General features: G+C 41.0%; 1 protein-coding gene across 1 annotated transcript in view; it reads right to left on the bottom strand.

The window, feature by feature from the left end:
* Positions 1–15404, bottom strand: part of TARS (threonyl-tRNA synthetase) — a 39071-nt gene extending 23667 nt beyond the window's left edge. The window contains exons 1-2 of the mRNA XM_019531925.1: positions 15344–15404; positions 10979–11100 (exon numbers count right to left, since the gene is read on the bottom strand). Of these exons, the coding sequence (XP_019387470.1) occupies positions 10979–11100; positions 15344–15389 (168 nt within the window). The 5' untranslated portion in view covers positions 15390–15404. The remainder of the gene's footprint in view (positions 1–10978; positions 11101–15343) is intronic.
* Between the last annotated feature and the right edge of the window lie 4404 nt (positions 15405–19808).

The following is a 19808-nucleotide window of genomic DNA, read 5'->3' as shown; positions in this document are numbered from 1 at the left end:
TTAGTCGTGCGGCGCGCTCCCGCTCGCCCCGCGACCGCCCCGGTGCGGCTGGGCTGCAGGGTGGCACGCCGCGCGGGGCGCCCGCAGCCCACGTGGGAGGGGGAAAGCTCCGCGTGTTCACAGCCCGGGGCAAGGAGGGGCTGTGGCGGCTCGCTGGGGCAGCCTGTGCTGTGGTTTTGGCAGCGTCTGCACAGGAGCTTCCTCCTCTGGCACCTTGACCCCTCTTTGTAGGTGACAGTCTTATGGCTAGAGACATAAAGAGCACTTTGTTGGGAACAAGTTGCTGTCTCCCATCCTTTTATAGTGGTCGTAGGCTTTTGGAGGACGTGGTGCCTGGTAGACGGGTGTAACCACGTCTAGAAGCGCAGCACGTGGCGAGGTGCCTCAGGGAGAAGAGCGTGTCACAGGCCTGTCACTGAGCAGGGCAAGGGGGGAGGCGCCCAGTGAAACACCCCATGCAGCCCATCAGGGAACCCAAGGGCAGGGCTGTTAGGCCAGTCCTGCATGGCACCGGAAAGCCTCACGACTCAGGTTGCTCTCTGCCCCTCTGCAGCGATAATTTGAAGCTCTAGATACTGTTTCAGATAATGCTGTATTGGCCCAGATCCAAGCCAAGGCTGAATTTAAGACACTCCCCCCTACCCCCATTAATTAGATTTTATACATGGAAAATTTATAAATATTTCCTAATTTCCCTTGTATAGAATATTGTCTCAAAGGGTTAGGTTGTCTTAAACTCATTCCCCCCACAGCCACAGCAGGCGAAGCAGCGGCAGGGCCCAGGTGGTAGGAGGAAGGTATTAGGGGGCAGGAAATAGGGGAGGCGGTGGAAGAATAAAGCAGATAGCCCAAACTTGCTCGTGTTGCTCCCCACCTCCCCCCCAATTCCCCATATTAAGCGGGGGAGGGTGGACTCATGTTGGATTTATGTAAATATGTTACATTTTATACCAATAAGCAATAGAGCACATCTGATACTACAACCCTATTCAAATGCTAAAAGTTAGGCAAAAGATTTGATACTAGCAAAGTTTACTGATGTCGTGTAATCTTTTCACAAGAAAAGGGAGTTAGTAGAACATTGTCAGGTAGGTTAGCTTGAAATTTAGATTAATAGAAATATTTTTATTCATTTTAACATTAAAAATGGAGGGAGGCCCTGATTTGAATTTAAATAGTCTCCTTCAACCACAATGGTTTTAATAAGTATTGACTAACTACTGTTTTCACTGCCCAGAATGAAACAGCTAAAAATAAATGTGATAAATGGTAAAAAAAAAACAAAAAAACCAACAACAATCTTTTAAAACATTCAATGAATGTTTTAACAAAGGACTTTTGTTTTAAAATCACTGTTTTACTCTGGTCATCTGCTGTAGGCCTCCAAACCAGGAGGAAGAGGTGGATGAGGGCTTCTTTAAACAACTGACTGAAGTTTCCAAATTGCAGGACCTGGTTCTCATGGGGGACTTCAATTATTAGGACATCTGCTGGGAGGAAACAGCAGTGCACAAACAGGCCAGCAAATTCTTGGAGTGTGTTGGGAATAACTTTTTGACATAGATGCTAGGGAGGCCAACTAGGGGGAAAGCTCATCTCAACTTGCTGCTCGCAAACAGAGGAATTTGTTAAGAGCATGAAGATGGAGGGTAACTGGGGTGACAGGAACCACAAAATAATGAGTTCAAGATCCTAAAGGAAGGAAGGAAGAAAAGCAGCAGAATAAAGACACCAGACTTCAGACAAGCAGACTTCAAGAAACTCAGGGACCTGGCAGGTAAAATCCCCTGGAAAGAAAGTCTGAGGGAAGGAGGAATCCAGGACAGCTGGCTGTATTTTAAGGAGTCCATATTAAGGCAGCAAACTGTCTTGATGTGACAGAAGAAGGGAAATGCAATAGAAGACCAGCCTGGTGGAACAGCAATCTGTTCAAATGAGTTGAAACTCAAAAAGGAATCCAACAGAAAGTGGAAACTTGGTCATAGTGCTAGGATAGATTAAGAGAATTGAATGGGCATGCAGGGAGAAAATTAGGAAGGCCAAGGCATGATTTGAGATGCAGCTGGCAAGGGATATAAAAGACAACAAAAAGGGATTCTACAAGTATGTCAAAAGAAAGAGGAAGACCAAAGAAGCCAAAGGTCCTTTACAGAATGTGGAAGGCATCCTAGTTACGGGTGATGCAGAGAAGGCTGAAGTATTTAACGTTTTATTTCAGTCTTAACAAATGTGGCCAGCACAATTGGTAGCAAAGGTTGGGAAGAAGATAAACAGCTTAGAGTAGTGGAAGAACAGGTAAGAGATTACTTAGAGAAGCTAGATGTTTTGAAGTCAGCAGGGCTGGACAGGATGCATTGTAAGGTACTGAAGGAATTGGCTGAGGTTATTTCAGAGCCACTGGCTATTTTCTTTAAGAACTCATGGAGGTTGGGTGAAGTCCCAGATATTTGGAAATGGGCAAACATAGTGCCCATCTTTAAAAAAGGGAAGCAGGAGGATCCAGGGTACTACAGACTAGTTTTGGAAAGATTATGGAGTAGGTCTTCAATGAATCTACTGTGAAGCACCTAGAGAAAAACGAGGTGACCAAGAACAGCCAGCATGGATTTACCAAAAGCAACTCATGCCTGATCAACCTGATTTTCTTCTGTGATAAGGTGACAGGCTCTGTAGATAGGAGAGCAGTATACCTTGACTTTAGCAATTTTGCCGTTTGAAAGGGAAACTTCACAATATGAAGAATAAATTTTGCCTCTTGACTTTAACAAGACTTTTGACACTGTCTCCCATCACATTCTCATTAACCAGCTAAGGAAAGATAGTCTAAATTAAAGCACTGCAAGGTGGATAACTGGTTGGGACATTGTGCTCAACGAGTAGTCATCCTGGTGCACTGTCTAGTTGGGAGAAGGTAACAAGTGGGGTTTCCAGAGGTCTGTTTAGGTCCCATATTGTTTAATATCTTCACTAGTGATCTAGATGATGGAATTGACTGTACACTTAGCAATTTGACCTGGGTAGATGGAAAAAAGGTCCACAATCAATCAGATGAGAGTCAACAAAAACAAATACAAAGTTCTGTTCTTGGGACATAAAAACTGCATGCATAAATCCAGACTGCGAAGTAACTGAGTAGGCTTCAGTACTGTACAGAAGGACCTTGGGATTACAGTGGACCATAAACTGAATATGAGCCAGAAGTGTGCTCTTGATACAAAAACATGCCAACAGCATACTGTGTTGTAGTAATAGGGGTGACAGTTGCTAATCAAAGGAAGTGAGCACTGGTGAGGCCTCACCTGGAGTACTGTGTCCAGTTTTGGGCCCCACATTTCAAGAAGGATGTAGGGTGATTAGAAAGAGCCTAGGTGCATGACAAAAACTATTAGAGGCCTGGAAAGCAAGACGTACGAAGAAAGTCAAGAAGAACTTTCCTCATAAGTTATTTGTCTGGAGAAGAGAAAACTGAGGGGAGATTTGGTAAGTTTTCAAATACCTGGAGGCCAATTACAGAGATGATGGAGATGGGCATCTCCTGTGGCAGGGGACAGGACTAGGAGGAATGGGTTCCAGCTGTAGCAGGGAAAATTTAGGTTGGAAGTTAGAACTTGCTGACTATGGGAATGGTTAAGCATTGGAGCAGGCTACCTAGATAAGTTGTGGACTCTATTCCTGAAAACTTTGAAAAGCATGTTAAACAGATACTTGGCTGAGATGGTTTAGTCAGGGATGATCCTGCTTTGAGCTGTGGGCTGGTCTAGACAACCACCCACATGCAGACCCCTTCAGCCCTATTTTTCTGAAATCCTATGGGGTTTTCTAATTTAATGTCCCTTAAAATAGTTTTTTACAGACAAAGAAGACAATTAATGCCAAAGATGAAAATAAACAGGAAGTCATAATTTAAATGACAGAAAAATATATATTGATAAGGACTGAAAAGATAATCTTTACAAATAGTAAAAATGGAGAAAAGATCGCTTTAGTTTAATATTGGTGGACATATAACACAAAACATTTTGCCAGAAGATGGCAGCAAAGACACACAACTTTTCTCCATTACAAAACTAGCAACATGAGTTGTGATACTGTGACACTTGGATACAGAGGATGCTATTTCTGAGTAAAATGACCAAAAATATCAAACTCCTGTATGAGTGATTATTTTTCTCATCTCAGTTTAACTGTGAATAGGTGAATTAATTGGGCCATACCCTCAATTGTTGTAAATTATTATAACCCTTGTTTTGAATGGAGCCACAATGATTATCACCAGCTGAGTGTCTAGTCTGTTTTGCCTAATTTCAAACTGACCTAAAAATGTGGTTGGAAAGATTGACTGGAATTATATTGTTATTCAGGTCACAGCCTGCTTGAGAGAGACTAGAAACAGAAGCCAAAAAAAAATCCAGTGAAAAATGAAATAAGAATATGAGACAAACACCAGACAGACTGGAGCAAGGGAAGGGTGAAGTGGAGAAATAGAGAAGAGAGAAATATTCTAATAAACATATATTAGCACTTTAAAAAACACATATATGCATAGGCCATTCACTTGCGTGAGCCTGGAACAGGCTTTTCTGTAATTCGAAAAATGTTTGAGCTTTTTCATGTTTGATTTAAATTGTATCAGCCTTGTAGGTGGAATATAGAAGAGGTCCTCTAACCCTCACTAGCTTCCCATATGATAAACTGGTTGGGTATGCACTCCAGGACTGACAGCAGAATCCCCTTGAGTCAACGCAGGTAGTTCAGAATCCAGTCAATTTGCCAGTTCGGTACCTTCTCTGAGCACAATTAATTTTTTCCAAATTCTGCCTATAACACTCCATAGGATTAGATGCAGACTCCAGACATCAAGACAAAGAATTTAATCTCTGTAATGTGCATCCCATTCAGAGTTATTCATGAAAAACATCAGATTAAATAGTGATAGTGAATGTGGTATGGTAGGTTTTCGGTTCCCTTGACCTCATTTTTCATTGTAATCATGTTATTGTTCCAGACATTTTCAATGAAATTTATTTTATTTGCATTGCATGTTCTTGGATTATTCTTTAACCATGACTCAAATGTTCTGGTGATCATTTTATGAACTGGCTATTTACAAAGCTTCCTGGAAGCATTCCAAAAGTGTTGTTGCAGAGAAAATAATTGAGAAAGCTGAAGCAAACATACATACATCAGGAAAGCACATACCAGTTTTCTCAATGAATCCTGTCCAAGTGCTCTCAGCTAGTTATGGAAAAAGAGGGGGGTGGGGTGTTATTTGTTCTTTTCATAAGAAAATATTTGACTTCTGACTCAAAAACAATGCTCAAGTTGAAAATTATTGCACGAGTATGTAGTGATGCTTGTAAAGGAAAGGATTTTCTCCTTGCCTAGTTGTAGGGAGCCCTAAGATGGCTCACATGACTTCATCCTTAGGTCTAGGAGTAGAATAGAAGGACTCCTGAGGGAACTATATCTAACCTCCTCCCTGGCCAATAGAGGGATTTTCATGATTGATAGCCTATAAAGAGGAGCAAATGTGTAGACTCCCTTCCTTGGAAGAAAAGAAAAAGACTTACGTGTTTACCTGCACAGTCATTTACCACGTTGTTCTCATTATAAATTGATGTTTCTTCTTCCAGAAAAGTATAAAAATCACACTCATCTTACATGCAGGGTTCTCCTATAGTCAGGGCCCTCATAATTAGGCTATAATCATGCTGTAAAACCCAATTTTTAGTTGATGCTAAAAAGTAAAAAGCTGATAGCTCATCATCAGCTACTGCTACTGCTGCTATCATCAGTTAAATGACATATAACTGACCTTAGAAAAGCCTACAATTATATGACTGGGCAAAATGGATACACAGATGAGACACTGGGGTACTTTGACATGCCAAGCAATGCTACTGTGGACACAAAGGATGCCAAATCTATCCTTGTGAGAACCATGGAAAACAGTAAGATGTGGGTTATAGAGATGTTAAATATTCTAGTAGATAGTACAAAATTACCTCACTACATTTTGCTCAAAAGAAAAATTTTCCTAAAGAGATATTACCTACCTGTATTCAGGTAAATGATGGCTATCATAGACATGGTGATCTATAATTTCTGTCATACATTGATCAGGCTCCACTTTAAGAGCCATTCATTTTTTGTCACTATGACTCCAACCGTAATGATGAACGTTCTTATAATCCCCAGTATATATTTCTCTCCAGCATATAAACCATGATTAGTTTATACCCATTTATTTCGCCTTTTTTTGTTGTTTATTAAATTAAATTGTTTCCCTTTCCTTCTGTTTACCCACCCAAAGTGTTTATAGACAGTAATCATACTTGTTTATAATTTAGAAAGAAACCCAGGGTAGCTTACAAGAAAAACAAGGTAAGACATAAGAACAGATGAAACGTTAAAATAAATTACTATTTTTTGTTGTTATAAAATAAAATATCCTGTCTCAATCTTAATTTTTCTAGAAGCAGGCCAAGCTTTTCTGGTGGGATCTCTTAAACAGATGTTAACAACCCTTATTACAGCAGGATCCTGACTACCATCATCCCCCTGCTTTACCTGGGGCAGGTTAGGGTGTAAACTAGGCCTTGTAGCTGTGTGAAAGGGTTGATTGTATAGTTTTAGGAGCGGGTTAGGGATTTGTATGGGATGGTTTGGTTAGGTATGATCCTTCCTCAGACAGGAGATTAGACTAGATTAGGGGCAGGCAAAATACAGCCCACAGGCTGGATCCGGCCTTCCAGGCAATTTCATCCAGCCCATGGATGCTCAACAACTAATTGTACCCCACCCAGCCCTTCTGTGGGGAAGGCAGCTGGTTCCATCGCATGGGGCCTTTCCCGGTGGCACATGAGTGCAGAAACAGCATGTGTGCCGGGGGAAGCTCCACGTGATATAGGCGGGACGGCCTGGCTGTGCCCCTTGCCACCATGTGCTGCCCTGGCTGGAGCCACGCGCCACCAGTGGCAGTGCCTGCACCAGGCACAGAGCGTTCCAGGCGCCCCTGCCTGCTGCTGCTGCTGCTGCTGGCAGGGGCTGTGCGCCATGGGGGCACCATACTTCTCCCTCACACCCCACAAACCCCATACATCCAAACGTGTCCCCACAACCCCCCACATATATACACCCCAACATACCCTACTGCCCCCCTACACACAGCCACACCCACTCACAACCCCCCATGCCTCCCTACTCTCCATCATATACATACGCTGCCCATACCCTGCCATACAAACACACCCCACCATACACACGCATACCCACCCCTATACTCCACCATACAAACATATTTTTAAATAAAAATAAAGCCGGTGTTTGACTTTTAGTGCACGATTTGCTTTTTTTCTGGTTCCAAGATGGCAACCCTCCCCTTCCAAAAGGAGTATTTCTGGGGGGAAAGGGGGGGGGGACTTCTAGTGGCAATGGTCAGGGGTTAGAGGCGGGACTTCTGGTCTCCAGATGGCGAACAAGGGGTAGTGCGACTGTCAAGGAGCGGGACTACCCATATGGCCCTCGACAGCTCACCAAAACTTAAGTGGCTCTCCAGCCAAAATAAATGCCCACCCTTAGACTAGATGACCTCCAGAGGTCCCTTTCTCTGCTTCATCCAGTCCATCCTAGGATTGCATTGCCATATTCACAACCACATCATGTTGTCAGCTCGTAGTCATCTTGTATTGAGTTAGTACACATGCTTCACAGCCTCAGTCAATCCCAGTTGATTAACTCCCAGCCTAAAGTGAAATTTTGTATTAATAGTGCCAGTGGGTGCATTGCCTTGTATCCTGTATTATTAAATATCATCCCCTTTCTATTACTTCAGTCCTAAAGATCACCCAATTCTTCCTATAAGATATCCCAATTCTCCTCTGTCTTGACATTGCCTTACAACTTTGTGTCATCAGCAAATTTTGTCAGCACATTCTCAGTATTTGTATCAAGGTCATTAATGAAAATATTAAACAAGACTGGTCCCAAGAGTAATCTTTGAGGAGATCCATGATTAGTAAGAACTGAAGCCTGCTACTTCCTTTTTCAGTATTGCTTCTTGCTATCTCCCCTTTAGTCATTTCCTTGCCATCTCCCCATCTTCTCCAACTTAACTAGTAGACTCCCACGTAGTACCATATTCAGTGCTTTGCAGAAGTCTAAATAAATGAGAACTATGATATTTCCTACCTACCACATTAGAGAAGCACTGTCTTATTAAAAATGCTATCTGGTCAGTCTGGCATGACCTACCTTTTATCTCCATCTCTCTAATTATCTTCTCTTTTAAACTCTGTTCTAAAGCCTTGCATACTACTGAGATCATATTTACAAGCCTGCAGTTGCCCAAAATGCATTTTTATCCAACTTGAGTATAGAGATATTTGCTCAACCAATTGGTACCACCCAAATGATTAATTAACAGCTCTTGTTGCTAGACCTACAGTTTCATAGCTCAGTACTTCCAGAATTCTGTGATGGGAATTATCTAATCCCCCCCAGTGTGAGTACATTCAGCTCCTTGTTCTTCCACCCATTCCCCTCATCTCCATTACCCATATGCATTTACCTCCATAGTCAACATGGTCTCTATAGAAAATGGAGACAAAATATACATTGAGTTTTGGTGCTATACCTATATTATCCTTAAATCGCTATTCCACCTCCACTGCAACAGCAGTTCCATGTTGTTCCTCATTTTCTTCTGCTATTTATATACATAAAGTGGGAACAATATGTAAAAGGTTGTTACTGAGGACAGCAATCAATTGTTTTCCAGGCATATATGTGTGTCTGTGTAAATAAAAATACAAAAAACCCTCCAGCTCTTCCAGCCTTTTCTCATCAGTCAAACCTCTTACCATTCTTTTTGTTCATCTATAGAGTCATCAATGCATTTAAATTTTTCTGAAAGCGTAGTGCCCAAAGCTGGACACGATACTCCAGCTGAAGTCTCAGCAGACCCAAGTAAAGAGAAATCATTACCGCCCTTGTCTCACATGTGACACTCCTATTAATATATCCCAGAATGAGGTTTACTTTTTTGCAGTGGCATCAATTGTTGGCTTATATTCAGTTTTTGGTACACTTGAGCCTTTTCTGCGGAACTACTGCTTAGCTACTTATTACCCATTTTGTACGTTTGCATTTCATTTTTCCTTCCTCAATGCAATACTTTGCATTTCTCTTTACTCAGTTACTTCTTGAACCAGGCTTCCAACATTTCAAGACCTTTTGGATTCTGATTTGGTGGTGGCAACATTAATTGCTGTAGTTTCCAGAGCTGTGGCAGCTGCTGCTCCTCTTACCCCAAATTTCTAATCCCATGGGCAGCCCTGCAGGCCAGATGATGTATCTTTGTGCTCCCGATCCAGCTTGTGGAGCTTCCCACAAGTCTGTAAGTTTGGCAATGGGATGATACACAGCACTGTTGATTACTGCAGCTGGGGTTAGGGCTGGTTGTACCTTGACCGCTCTCAGATCTCTCAGGGTGCCCATCCCCCACGTCTACATTATAGATTCCTCCTTCTTACTATCATGCAAATACTGTTGTCTCAGAGGAGTATACAGACCCCTCTTCATTTTAGCACAGAGGCTTTCCACACTACAGAAAGCTACACAGGCTGGCACTGAAAACAATGCTTGGTGTTTACATAGTTCAAAATCACATGTTTAATCTATGCTTATTATGTGACAGTGGGTCAAGTTATGCATTGTACTTAGGCCATACTAAATCTGTAGAAGCGATGTTAAAGATAGGACAGGCTGTGAGCTATCACACAAGGGTTAATACTGTTTCTTGCCGTACAGTTTAGACTTGCCACTAAAGAGCTGTTGAGCAGGGGTGTGACTTGGAGTCTGGACACCTAGGCTGAAGCTCTATCCCTGGTCTGAGTCAGGGGGAGTGGGGGTTGGAAGCAGTGCATCCTGGGATGCTGGAGGACTGCAAATTGCTGCTTTTATCTCCACAGATAAAGTGAAGTTACCCTAACATGAGTTAGGTGGTACATCCCAGCATTAACCCTAGTCTGAAGTGGTATAACTCTGAGATGCTCAAGAGCATTTAGCATGAGTTAAGAAGCTCTAGCAAACTTCACGTTTTAAGTGCCGTTAGCACAGTCTAAGTGTAATGTGTAATTTCACTAAAAAATACTAGCCCCATTTTACAAAAGAATAACCATTGCAAGGTCTACACTACAAAGGTTTGCTGGTACACTATGCCACTGTGGATCATAAAAAAAACCCACATTGCCAAATGCCACAACCACACTGCCAAACCTCCCTGTATAGTTGCAACATATTGGTTAAAGGATCCATTTACTATTACAACTTATGTTGTAGGGAGAGTTGGTTTAACAATACAGCCATCAAGAGGACTTGTTCTGCAGACAAAAGCTCTATACTATAGCCTTTACTTGGGTAACTATAAAGTAAGATCCTCTGCAGTGCAGACCAGCCCTGGGATTAAACCTCAGAGAAGTTCCTGCCTTTGTTCTGTTCTGCAGACCCCTAAAGTAAACTGCTTCATGTACATTAGTGGTGTCATTTCCTTGATTTTAAACAAACACAGAAGAATGTTCACTAAATTAAAATATATTTTTTTCTTAGGGTAGAGAATTTCATTGGATCTGTGAGACACCCACAATAGTTAGGTTTACTCAAAAAGTAATACAGAGTAATTATCAGTACATAGTGCTTGGAAACAATTTGCAGTACTTCCCTGTTTTTGTCCGGACAGCCTGGGGTTGCCATAAGTACAACCTTCTTATTGGTTAAAGAACGAGCAGCTTCATGCTGGAATCATGTTTGTGCTTCGGTTTCGCGCTGTGTTCAGCGCTACATTCTCTTCCCAACAGCTGCAGATAATGAATGAAAGCAGCAGAAGTGAACTCTGCCCCTTATGGGAAATGCCGTGACATTATGCGTGCCTTCAGACCAGCTCTTGGCTGTCTTTGAGAGCAAAAGCAGCTGAACTCACCTTCCTAAGCAGATTTGCTTGGTTTAAAACAGAGCAATAAAACCCTTTGACGTGCAAAACAACAACTTCCCCTTCTTCACCCTTCTCAATATGCCTCGATTTCCACATATACACTTTATTACCTGAAAAATACCAGGAGAATTTAATAGCAATAAATGAAAAACATTAAATAAAAGAGATCCTTATTCCCTCAGAAAGAGCTCAGACTCTCCTTTACCTTTCCCCAGTAGCACATGTTCATTCTTTCTGTCTGCTTTGGCAGAAGAAAACATGAAAGAAGTCTTTTTTACAAACACCAGGAATTTTGATGTCCTTTTGACCTTATCCTGCAAATGCACATACAGGAAAATGGAGTTAAACCTTTTAAAGCAGTAAATTTTATTTGCCGTAAAAGCAGTTACTTTTGCTGCCAGCAGAAGCGAAATTTACGGCAAAAGGAAAGAATAAAGAGTCCAGCGTGCCCGGAGAAAACGCAGAGTAAGCGGCAAGTAAATGTGCTCCCACCTTCTAAAGGACTTTCCGTCTTCATTATGTAAATGAAGCCATACCCCCAAATGGCTTCTTGTCTCCATTTCCCCCTTGCCCTGCTTCTAAACTGCTCGAGCCAGGGCTCTACTGCACCTGCATGTTCTGCCCTCCAGTTCTTCTGTGAACTTCTGCCCCTCTTGTCCCTTTGACCTTTCACCCACCATACTGCAGAATTGGTTTTAAGGTATGAGCTAGCTCCTGCTACTCATTTCTAAGAGTCTCTAGTCTGCAGTCATCGTCAGAGACCGGTGGTGTTTTCAATACTGTTGATGCTGACCACCCGCTTATTATTGCTGCTCTTTGGTTCTACCGCTTTCTTCAGTGCCTCCTTGGAAGCCTACACATCCTCCTCCATTCACCTCTGCTGGTGTTCCTGAAGGCTCAATTGTCTCCTCTCTCCCGTGAAGATATCTTTGTATTCACTTCTTTTATCCCCTCCTCAATTTATATGAATCACAGGTATAGTTTTCCGCTCATGACCTTTTGTCCTCAATCCAGCCCTACATCTCCTTCACTCTTGTTGCTGTTTGCCAGTATTTTAGTCTAAACTGTTTTCAGAACCTGCCCTGGTTGTTGCCCTTTCCTACTCTTTGAGTCCTGCTCTGAACCACTTCTTCTCATCTTACTCCACTGGGTCTCTCATCCTTTCTGGACTCTCTGCGTTGGCTTTCATGATTCTTGTTCTACCTACCATATGGGCATATCACCCTCAAGACACTCTCATTTGTCTATAAAGTCCATGGGTTTTTGCTCCTATACCCATTACCGGACTGAGCACTGGTTTAGGACTCTGGAGATGAGGGGTCTATTCCTGGATCTGTTACTAGTCTGTAGGTTGACTGTGGACAAGTCACAGACTCTCCTTGGGTGCGTTTACATGTGCTCCTTTGGCATTGTTGTTACTGCACTATCATTTAGTATGTCCAAAAGGAAGTACTAAATGATGGCACAGTAACACCCTGTACCGTGCTGTGCCAGAGGTGCCGTTATTTTTAGAAGCTATGTCGCTGTAGCAGCATGCTGTAATGAGGGAGTATGTTGCCATGGCAACATAGCTGCAGTGTAATGGTTTCTGCCTGCCAATGACATGTCGCTGTTGCGCATTGCTATGGTGACATAGCATCACATGTAGATGCAATCCTTGTGTCTCTGTTCCCTTAAATGTAAAATGGGAATGATACCAACCTCACCTGTACAGTGCTTTGAGAGGTGCTGATGAGAAGCTCTATATAAGGTAATATTATTATCAGTTATTATTTTATCATACTCCAGTCCTCCCAAATCGCTGTCCTGACAGATTCTTTTTATTCTTTCACCCATTCCTGAATTTGTAATTTCTTCATTATCACCCTCTTATTACAATATAACTTGAACAGTCTTCCCATTAACATGGCAGGAATAATCCCTCAAGAGGTTTCTGAAAAACACATCTGTTCTGAGAAACCTTCACATTACAGTGACCCCCACTAACCCCCATGATTAATATGAATAAGGATATATAGCATTATTTGTATTGCATTTTACTGCGCCCACATGCAATGGAAAATCTGGTTTTTAGCACTGTACATCTGTACACTGATTGATTCTTTGGCAGTATAGGAACAATAGGCAGTAAGGTCACAACTCTTTTAAGCTTCTCTGTCCTCCTGTAAAGGAAACTAAACCTCCTAAAGCCTGTCATCACTCCTTTTGGTAAAGTTGATGCATATATTCTCAGCTGTTGCAAAACACAGAAAAAAGAATAACGGCCCTTGGTTCCAAGGGTCAGACACTATTACATCCTGGTCCTTCTTATGTTCAGCTGTGGGTTTCTGCAATGGTGTGAGTACAGCAGCCAATATTTTTCTACATTCTTATAGCAAAGTCCTGCATGTTGTTAGGACCACAACTTCAGCTCCTAATAAAATGGAAACAGTGTGCAAAAGGAGCTTTAGACTGAGATTTTCCTATGCATATTCTGCATATCCCTTTCTGCTCCCTGGATGTAATTGGACAACTGTCTCCTGTACCTGGGATTCTGTGACTGACTCACGTAAATGCTGATATTGCTCTTCCACAGTTTGGAGTTCTTGGTACACAGGAAGGAAACAGGATAAACATGGCTTTGGGATGTGGGACAACCACTAAGAAATCCAGATTGTCTCACCCATCTCACAACTAGAGGAAAATCCAGTTGATGAGGACCATGGAACTCTTGTGAAACAAGCCAGCTGTCATTTCTTTCCTATATCCCCTCTTCTTTCTGTTTTAAAATATTATCCATCACCACATTTTTCTGGTAGATATTTTTGTTCCAATAAAAACAGGACTATTAATAAAATGTTTTCTAACATATTCAAATTAAGAAATGAACAATAAGTAGCAGTAATAGGAAGAAATCATATTTATTAGAAATCAACTGCTTGCCCTGAAAGTAATATCAAACATGCAGTAGTTTATTACCAATTAATGCCCATCTTTCTAGCAGGGGCTGTTAATTATGCCCCGTTCTCATGTAGTGTACACATCAGATTCCATGATAAACACAGCAACTGTTTCTTAATTTTTAACTGTGACCTGAATTGCAGCAAGAATCAAAACAAAACAAAAAAATGACACATCTGTTAAGGTTGCCTGAGGCCAAATTGTTTGATAAATGTCTACTTTTTCCAGACATGGGAATTTTTAAGCAAAGTTGGGATCTTGGTATGCTCAGTTGCATGCCAATACCCAGAATGCTCTTCCAGCTCATTGTTATTTAATGGCTGTTTCTAGCTCTGGGAGTAAAGCAGAAGGTTTAGATGTACTTCTGTTGTGTAGGCACCAAACTCCTCTGTACAGCATGGAGTTGCTATTGTGTGGTTTAAACACTGCTGTGAAAACTGTTCTTTTTAGTTGACTGAGAATATTTTTATTATTTTATTTTAGTCATATTTTGTCATTCATTCATGCCATATCCATTGGACCAGCATGATGCTGATGTTTTTAGAAGAATTGCAAAATATAAGTACTCAGGTAGAGCCCATGACAAGCACACCTCCATGGGCCCCACAGAGAGCAAGAGTTAGAGACTTGCTCAGGGTCACACAGGATTTTAGTAGCAGAATAAGGACTGAAACCTATGTCTTTCAAGTATAAAGTGAATGCCTTTACCCCTGGGCCATCACTGACTGACTGACTGAACCCTGTCTATGCTTGACCTAGTGAACCATAATGATATAATAATACTGTATTTGTGTCAGGGTCTATTTTCTGCTACAGAGTTTTTTTTCTACAAGTGTCAGGGTTCCCCCCCCCCGCATGTATTGGGGTTGTGTTTTTTTAAGCCTTCCTCAGAGGCTTTGGGTGTTGGCTGCAGCCAAGGCTGGGGACTTTGACTGGGGTGTGCCAGTTCTCCTGCTGGGACTTAAAATTGGAGGTTCCTGGCTAGAGGTTCTTGCTTCTCTGCTCAGGGTCAGACTGATCACTATATTTGGGGTAAGGAAGGAATTTTACCCCATGGTCAGATGGGTATGGACTGTGGGAGTTTTTGCCTGTCTCTGTTGTTGGGACATTGCCTTCTACCTGGCATCTCTTGAACATATATTAACAACCTTTTACAGAAACAGGACATTGGCTGCCATGGTCCCCCTGCTTTGTGTGTGGCAGGTTGGAGTGTAATGTCTGGTGTTGTGTCAGGGTTGACAGTAGTTTTACTAAGAGGTTAAATTATGGATTTGTATAGAATGATTTGGATAGGGATGATCCTGTCTCAGGCAGGAAGCTGAACTAGATGGCCTACAGAGATCTCTTCTAGCCCTATTTCTCTACAATTTCTATAATACTTCTATAATACTTAGCTGTTATTGCATCTTTTACCTTCAATGATAAAATAATAATACTGGACATTTATTAGGTCTTTCATCCAATTAAGCACATATCCAGAGGCATGATGGTAACCTGATAAAGAAAACATTTGCAAATCAGGGCTTCTATTTAATTTCTGTAACTGCAGCAAACTCTAAATATAGCTTCTGTTGAGAAATAAACGTTTTCTTACCCTCAGTGCTTTCACTTCTGAGAAAAAGGAAAGAATCACTGGGAAGAAATAAATCAAGTGACAACTGAACTTGAGGAAGTCCAGTTCATATTTCTTTCCTTTTTTTGAAAAAAAAAAGGCTCTAACAAAAATGCAGATAACTCTGGCAGTCTGTTTCAGATGCTGCTGGTAAAGATGAAGCAGTATATTCAGCTGCTATGGTATAACCAGGGTGTGAATTAAGGGAGAGCTCAGGAGGAGAGGGGGAGCCCCTCATAAGAGATGAGAGCCCCCCATAAGGTTTGAAAATCACAACCTGGGTCTCCAATCAGATTGGTCCTTCACTTAGGTGGACTAATTCAAATTATTATGTTTAGATTCAATTTATTATACATCGTTGGGTGATGCATCCCCACCTAAGCATGTCTGTTATGGTTTGAAGAACTGCATTCCCAAAATCATCTCACTAGGATTACTGAGGGTAAAAAGCTGAAGTTAGACTTCTTTCAGGAAAAGCATTTTATCCTGGGATCCTACAGATGTACAAGCCCATTGTCCCACTTTAAGTCCCTGTGAAGTATCCAAGATAACAGTTTTTTCTGGAATCAGAACTCGTAGCTGAGGTTATATCTTTTATTCGACCAACTAGATATCTGCAAAAAAAGTTCTTTATTTGTAAACTTTCAGGCACACTCACTGCTCTTCAGGCATTAGAGAATGTAAGGATTGTAAAATTTCTTGCAGGTGAAAATTAAAATTCATATTTCACTTGAATTCATTTCATTTTACCTCAAAACTGTCTGGTGGCAAGCAGGATGTAAAAATAAGTTTCCTTCTGGTTATGATGATTCAGATTTCACAGGGGAACGGGGAGATGGCACGTCCTCCTGGGCAAGGAACGTCTCTTGTGTTGAGGTGCCTCGGAGCTCTGTGAAAATGCAAAATTTAGCTCAAACAAAAGGCAAGAGCAAGGTTCAGCTTTCAACTTTCCAGGTGGTAGATTTTGGTTCTCTCTTGTTAAATTATGACGTTTTCATTTCAAAACAAAGGTTTTCATTTCTGGGACACTCATGGCAAATTTAAGTTAACTGCCATTCAATCTATGTGCAAAGAGAATTGTCTTGGGCCTGTTTTGACCAAAGCCTGGGGACAGTCAGACCCAGGATAAAGCTAACCTCTCTTTTTACCCTGAGAATCCTTGATATGTACCCTGGGTGCTGGAAAGTGAGCAGTAGCTGGGACTTTTATGGCCACTCTTGTCAACACCAGCAATGGCAGGTTTGTAGAAACCTATCAGTTGGCTGAGTCTCTAAGGCTAGGGACAGACATTACACGTGAACCAGTTTAAGTGACCAGAAACTGGTTCAAACGTGTAACAGAACAGATGTTCAGAGCACATAAAACTGGCTGAAACTGGTTTGAGATAAATCTGGTTGAATGTAGTATAGACTAACCTGCAAAGATTGAATCAGTTCAGGCTCAGGCTTTTTGAATGTCTGTCCCTAGCCTAAATGGCAGCGTTGAGTTGGATATATTATGAACTAAGTCCTCTTGATTCTGAATATGCACATTATACATTTATATATCTATACTTCTACAGACATATGCATGAAGGAGCGAGATAAATAGATTAGGTAGGATATGGATGTAAATTAACAAAAAAAAAGGGAAAAAAAGCATCTATAGGAAGCTCTCAAACTTCGGCTAAATTTAGTTAGAAACTCAGCAATTATAATTTTCCACAAATGTCTAATGCTTTTTACAAGGTATGAAAGTATTTAAAGGATATATTTTGCTAGAAAAAAAGACTCTTTACAGCTTTCAAATCTAAGTTAGTAGCTTGTCTAGGTAATAAATTAAACTGTGAGTAAAAGTAGAAGGAAATGCCCTGGACAGGGCGCATATGGTTTTTATTATGCTAGCACTTCAATAAACTAAAAATGGCAGAACTTCTAAAACATTCTATCTTATTCCATTAAATCATTTGAATTAACACTTGTTGCTTCAGAATAAACTCCTGCTTCTTAAAATGTAAGCTGTTTTACATCATAATTAATACACAGGTAAAAATGTTCTTGTTTCAAAAATTGCTTAATTAGACTGAAATTCATCTAATGAAATGGTCACATCTCTGATAAGATAGTCACATCTCTGAACCTCTCACATTTGCCAGACTGTGCCCTGATCCTGCAATGGACCAGCGCGGGAGTATCTGTTGGATCAAGACCTTGAATTTACAGTCTTGTGAAAAAAAAAAAAGGTTGTATGACTTCCATTATTGCTAAAAGTCATACAAGAACAAACTTTTCTGCAGAACCTCAGCTCTTAGTTACAGACCTATCCGAGATTAAAATCTGAACACCTCAGAAAGATATAATTTTAAAAATGGGATAAATTGAAGGAGATTTTTTAAAAACTAAACTAGTTTAGTTTCCCCACCCTAATTTACCTGTTTATAACAGGACATGAAATTCTTGAACCTGGATATAGTTCTGCTACTCCCCAACCCCCTTGGCTTTAGCTAACAATAAATTGGCTTAAAATGGGGGGAAACACTTTTTTTTTATTGATGAAGTATAATGAGAGGTTTTCTAACTATTAAGGAAATGAGGTTATGGAATGACCTTCCTCTAGGAATAACATCCTAACTAGTTTCAAGATGGAACTTGATCAGTGTCTGAAAGGTATTATATAATCATTGATGAGGGTGCCCCCAACAGCAGGGGATTATGATCAAGGAAGTCCTTCCTATCTGCATTCCTGTTAAGAAAGCCTTAGGCATGTATATTGTTATGTCAGTCTCGCTCGCTCTCTGTTTTTCTTTGTTTGGAATTCAGATCCTGCCTAGCTGGGAAAACTCTATTTGACTGAAGAATTTGTCAAATGATTACAGCTTAAGAGCCAAGCAAGTGAAAGTTGAGTAAATGATACGTGAAGGGATATTTAGACCAAGTCTAAATAAGTGTTCACTAATTAATCGCATATAGAAAGGATGCAAATATATATTCAGAAGTAGATCAAAACTCATGTATTTCATGGGTGACTATCAAATACAGATGTAAGGGTAAGAAGGAGCTTTAGTCTGCTATTATATCAATGATTAGGTGCAAGAATTTTGCATGTGCTATTCCTAGTGGTATTTTCAGATGTCATTCACAGAGAAATATCCTTTCTTTCTTCCTCTGCCCTGCACGATATTAATGATTGCAGGGGTCAGTTACATGTCATGCTCACTCTCTCCACTGTGCTTTGTCTTGTGCCCAAGTGTATTCTCTTTAAAATGCTCACACACCATTTTTCTACCCATTTCCTCCATAGTCTGCCTCATGGTCTGCTGCCATTTACCAAGATGAAGAGCATAATCTTTAAACAGAATTTATGGACAGGCATTTTTAGTTTTTTGGTTTTTTTAAACACAGACTGTCCATAAATATATGAATAGTTGTCAAACCTGCTTGTTTACTTTGTTGTCAACCCTGCTTTGTCCTCTGGACAACATTAACATAACTCTAAAAGCTCATCTTCCACATCTAATGGATCAATATTGTCGACAAATTTCAGGTTCTTGATTTCTTCACCATGCACCTTTGCCACAAATACTTTTGACCATAACCACTCCATCAGGTCACCCAAGATGCTACCAGCTATTGTCTTGAACTGTCACTTATATGTTCACTGTTGATTTCATTACTTTGAAACATTTGTCAGTAGGACAAGCACCTTCTTTCCCACATCAACAGAAAAAGTGAAGAGCCAAGGCCTCTAGAAGCTCAAGAAACACAAGAAAAGGCTTCATAATTGTGACAGAGGTGATCTCTCTCCATATCCCAATTGAAAGGTAGTAAACAACCTTCCTTGTTTCCAAATGTGATCCATGGTACATAAAACCTTGGTGTTTTTAAAGAGTGTAGTTGTTGATCATTAACGATTGACAATGACAACACAGCTTTCATGGTTGACTGTGCTTCCCATGGCACTAGCTCTTGTTCCTAGAGCCTTTACATCTTGTAACTGGGAGCCATAGAGTGTCATGCAAAGAGTAATATTTTGGGAGTTGATACTGCAGGGTAGGGCTGTTCCAAGACTTCGGGTGGTGATTCGATTTGGAGGAGATTCAGCCGATTCAGTGGCCGAATCTCTGAATCCGAATCGAATCAGGGGACAAATTAAAAGGTCTGAATTGATTTGAAGCTCTCTGAATCTTCAGAAAAGATTTGAAGAACTTCAGTGATTCAGGCAGTCCCTGGTGGCTGCAGCAGGGAGCTGGAGCCAGACTTGGAGCTGCTAAGTAGGGGGGTGGGGAAG

This window comes from Crocodylus porosus, unplaced genomic scaffold (assembly GCF_001723895.1).
Source record: "Crocodylus porosus isolate Cpor-Errol unplaced genomic scaffold, CroPor_comp1, whole genome shotgun sequence".
In the NCBI taxonomy this organism is placed as follows: Eukaryota; Metazoa; Chordata; order Crocodylia; family Crocodylidae; genus Crocodylus; species Crocodylus porosus.
Note: the sequence above shows the minus strand (reverse complement) of the source record. Positions and strands in the feature narration are given on the sequence as shown.